The 5,000-nt window shown below is 33.2% G+C and overlaps 1 protein-coding gene across 1 annotated transcript in view; it reads left to right on the forward strand.

The window, feature by feature from the left end:
- LOC145263300 (organic cation transporter protein-like) overlaps positions 1 to 5,000 on the forward strand; it is a 76,399-nt gene that overhangs the window by 21,039 nt on the left and 50,360 nt on the right. The window contains exon 4 of the mRNA XM_080120381.1: positions 3,676 to 3,830. Within this exon, the coding sequence (XP_079976507.1) occupies positions 3,676 to 3,830 (155 nt within the window). The remainder of the gene's footprint in view (positions 1 to 3,675; positions 3,831 to 5,000) is intronic.

Here is a 5,000-nt window from a genome sequence, read left to right on the forward strand (position 1 = left end):
AACTGCTACTATAAAATAATGCATGGTAATCAAATCCGCTAATATACGAATAATACATGAACATCCAAACTGCTAATATAAAATAATGCATGGTAATCAAATCCGCTAAGATACGAATAATACATGAACATCCAAACTGCTAATATAAAATAATGCATGGTAATCAAATCCGCTAATATACGAATAATACATGAACATCCAAACTGCTAATATAAAATAATGTATGGTAATCAAATCCGCTAATATACGAATAATACATAAACATCCAAACTGTTAATGTACGAGAAATCCATGAACATCCAAACTTCTAATGTGTGAATAATCCATGTACATCTAAACTGCTATTGTACGAATAATGCATGAATATAAAAACTGTTAATGTACGGATAATTCATGAACATCAAAACTGGTAATGTACGAATAATACATGAACATAAACACTGCTAATTTACGAATAATGCATGTACATCTAAACTGCTGAAGTACGAATAATGCATGAACATCAAAACTGCTAATATACGGATAATGCATGAACATCAAAACTGCTAATGTACGAATAATGCATGAACATCAAAACTGTTAATATACGGATAATGCATGAACATCAAAACTGCTAATATACGGATAATGCATGGACATCAAAATTGCTAATATACGGATAATGCATGGATATCAAAACTGCTAATATACGGATAATGCATGAACATCAAAATTGCTAATAAACGGATGATGCATGAACATCAAAACTGCTAATGTACGAATAATGCATGAACATTGCCATGCGTGGATTTTAAAAAGAACATTTTTTAATACAGAAATTCCGGGTTTATTCTATACTTCGAAATTCCAAATTTCGGAAGTGTGGCATACTCTTCCATTCGCAGGTGCACAACATCACACGCTCTTGCATCTTTGTTGTTACCCAGGTTTCGTCAATGCTCGAGCTGTCAAACTCTGTTCTCTGTTTGTTGACCTGAACCACGTGGACGCCAATTTGGTTTTAAAGAGTTTCTTTAACATAAGAAATAGAAATCAAATACATGTCTACGAGAGAGGGAAAGGGGGGTGTGAAAGAGATATTTTGAAGGAATGAATTGAACCATTTACAGGCCGACATTTGGCATCCTGTGTCCACAACCATCGCCTCCCTCCCTGCATTTTTGCCGACACCGGTTCGCCTTGCGTCTTTTCTCGTTCGTGTCGGCAAATTGAGAAAACTCATCTATGATATTTTTCTGTGACACCTCCTTGGCTATCAATAATAATCTATAATATAAATTTCACCTGTCTGTTTAAATGTATCTATGTATTATGTATGTCTGCCTAAAACTTTCGACAGAGGAAATGGATTTTCACAAGATCAGTATCATTGTGAAGCTCTACGTCTTGGACGACAAATATCGAAAAATCGGCCAAAAACATTCATTTCTTCACCCTCAATAGGCAGTTTTCTACAAGGAGTAGTCGATTTTTGCGAGACATTTTTGCAAGTAATCGTATCGGTTAGATTGACTTTGCCTAATTTTAACATTCCGAACTTCGGACAGTGTCATGGAGCAGGGGTAAGCCGTCAGATTTTCTTTCATTTTCTTTTCCGCCTTCGCGTCATGGGTTCGAGCCTGCCTGCCAGCCCACTTTCACTTTTTTTGTTGTTTTTGCTAAACACACACCTCCAAACCGCCGAGCAACGCCGGGTACCCAGGTAAGTCATATATAGGTATTGAAACAACAGGTGCAAGTCATAAGACAAATAGTTTCTGTTTCATATAGTTTTCTTACTCTGCCACCAAAGTCAGTGAATACTAACACCATCATTTAACGCATGCGCAATACATTCACCAGCAATTAAAATTGTTGAACCTTTCTACTAGTGATGGGACGATTCCAACATTTTTCCCGATTCCAATTCAATTATCGATTTCGTATTAAATCACCGAATCCAATACAATTATTAATTCCGATTCCAATTTTTCATAAATCTCTAAATATGTACTACGGAGCAAATGTGAAAATATTTCCAATTTTAACGAAAATAACGGATGTCGGTATCAAAATGAAAGCGAAATCCTTAATAGATATATTAATGATGGAAAGATTAAAATATTTTCCCGATTCCGATACAATTACCAATTCCATAATAAATTTCCGATTCTGGTATAATTTCCGGTTCCAATTCTTTATAAATATCTAATTATTTATTTATAAAATTGTTATTTTGTCCTACATGTTAAATGTGCAGATATTTTCTCAAACGTAAAAAATACACTTGCGGGGGGGGGGTGATCTATAGATGTTAGGTTTATTAAAAGTTTAAAACAAAAAATATTTATTTTTTTCTTGTTAATAGTAGAACTGGAAAATTTTCTTTTAAATAAAATTGAATAAAAAAGATAATTAAAAGGATCGTTTTAAGGCATCAGAAAATAGGTACGACTTTTGTCAATTCCGATATTCCAAAAAGTTCTGATTTTTCCGATTCCAGGTTTCGATTTATTGTCCCAACACTACTTTTCATAGATGAAATTCTAGCAGAATTTGATAAAATAATGCCATACTTAATGATAAAGTAATGCTAAGTACTTATTTGTTTTCTTCCAAAATATTAAACACTAATTTGGCTTCTTCCAAAATCCTAAACACTAATTTGTTTTCTTCCAAAACGCTTAACACTAACTTGTCTTCTTCCAAAATGCTAAACTTTAGTTTGTCTCCTTACAACATCCTAAACACTAATTTGCTTTCTTCCAAAACGCTTAACACTAACTTGTCTTCTTCCAAAATGCTAAACTTTAGTTTGTCTCCTTACAACATCCTAAACACTAATTTGTTTTCTTCCAAAACGCTTAACACTAACTTGTCTTCTTCCAAAATGCTAAACTTTAGTTTGTCTCCTTACAACATCCTAAACACTAATTTGTTTTCTTCCAAAACGCTTAACACTAACTTGTCTTCTTCCAAAATGCTAAACTTTAGTTTGTCTCCTTACAACATCCTAAACACTAATTTGCTTTCTTCCAAAACGCTTAACACTAACTTGTCTTCTTCCAAAATGCTAAACTTTAGTTTGTCTCCTTACAACATCCTAAACACTAATTTGTTTTCTTCCAAAACGCTTAACACTAACTTGTCTTCTTCCAAAATGCTAAACTTTAGTTTGTCTCCTTACAACATCCTAAACACTAATTTGCTTTCTTCCAAAACGCTTAACACTAACTTGTCTTCTTCCAAAATGCTAAACTTTAGTTTGTCTCCTTACAACATCCTAAACACTAATTTGCTTTCTTCCAAAACGCTTAACACTAACTTGTCTTCTTCCAAAATGCTAAACTTTAGTTTGTCTCCTTACAACATCCTAAACACTAATTTGTTTTCTTCCAAAACGCTTAACACTAACTTGTCTTCTTCCAAAATGCTAAACTTTAGTTTGTCTCCTTACAACATCCTAAACACTAATTTGCTTTCTTCCAAAACGCTTAACACTAACTTGTCTTCTTCCAAAATGCTAAACTTTAGTTTGTCTCCTTACAACATCCTAAACACTAATTTGCTTTCTTCCAAAACGCTTAACACTAACTTGTCTTCTTCCAAAATGCTAAACTTTAGTTTGTCTCCTTACAACATCCTAAACACTAATTTCAAATCTTCAACTAAATTCTTAATATCATCTTGTTGCAGGAAGGGTCGCAAAGTAGCGCTGTACGTATGCATTGTTCTACATCTGTCTTCTGCATTACTTCTGTACGTCGTCAATGAACCCATTAGTTTGGGTTTTCTTCGAATGGTTACGGGATCGGCAGGACAAGGAATCTTCCTGAGTGCCTTTATCCTCTGTAAGTTTTTTATGTATCTTAAATTTCTTGTAATGATTTCTCCAGTTGGATCAAACAAAAACAAAAACTAATTCACGACGATAATGCTTATATTCAAGATTGCTTCCTCTTTTTCATTCCTGGTTCCTGTTGACCATTTGAATAGAAAATAAAACATGGTCAAGCGGAACAGAAAGTGATTCTTAAGATGAAAAAAAGGAACAGCTTTCATGCTATCTAAAAGGAAGATAATTTGATTTATGTGATGGCTGAACGGTGGAGTAAACCACGTCTACCTCTTCCTTCTATTTTTCTTTTTAACTTCTCTTTCAGTTTTATTATGGTCTATCTTTTCATTTTTCTTTCTTGTGTTTATTGTATGTTCAATTTTTTCATTTGTTTTTGTTTTTTTTTTCCTTTTTTTATATTTCCTCATCGACATGTTGTAAGATATTACATTTGCATTGTTTATTGTTCTTTCTGTACCTATGTTATTGTTTTGAGTTTCCTTAATAAATTTAATTCGTTCTTTATATCCTGATCTAGCTAAGGCTTGGTTGTAATATTCCTTGTTTTTATTGAATAATTCTTCATTTTGTGATATTTTTCATATTCTTTTTGAGATATTAGGTATAAGTGCTTTTTTCATACTATTCGGATGGTTGGACTTGTGATCTATGTAGAATAGCGTTTGGTTGGGTTTATGGTAGGGTTCATAGGAGTTGTTGTCTAGATTCAGGGTTATGTCTAAGAAGTTTACGCATTTGTAGTTTGGGTCTATTGTTATATCTAGGTTCAGTTTACTGAAGAATTGTTTCATTTTTTGTTTTTTGTTTTTTTAAATAACCTATTTGTTGTGTTCATGTAGAATAATGCATCATCCCGGTATAGTCCTCCTCTTAGTGCTGGAATTTTTTTATATAGTTCCTTTAGTATATAAAGGCCTACAAGTTCCGTTACTTCTGCACTATCCGGGGCCCCATTGTGGTGTCAACGTTGAGGTTTCTGTTCTTTCTGGTCCATAGTTTGTTGTCATATTTAATTAGAGTTCTTCTTGCTAGTCTTATAATGTCTAATTCTAATTTTATTATCTTTGTTAGTTTTCTATCTAGTTCTAGTGCTTCCTCAAATAGATTTGGGTGAAATCGAGGGGTAATAGGAATCTATATCAAGCATAAGGAATTTTCTATT

Source organism: Euprymna scolopes, chromosome 38, assembly GCF_053919585.1.
Source record: "Euprymna scolopes isolate OS-2025 chromosome 38, ASM5391958v1, whole genome shotgun sequence".
Lineage (NCBI taxonomy): Eukaryota > Metazoa > Mollusca > Cephalopoda > Sepiida > Sepiolidae > Euprymna > Euprymna scolopes.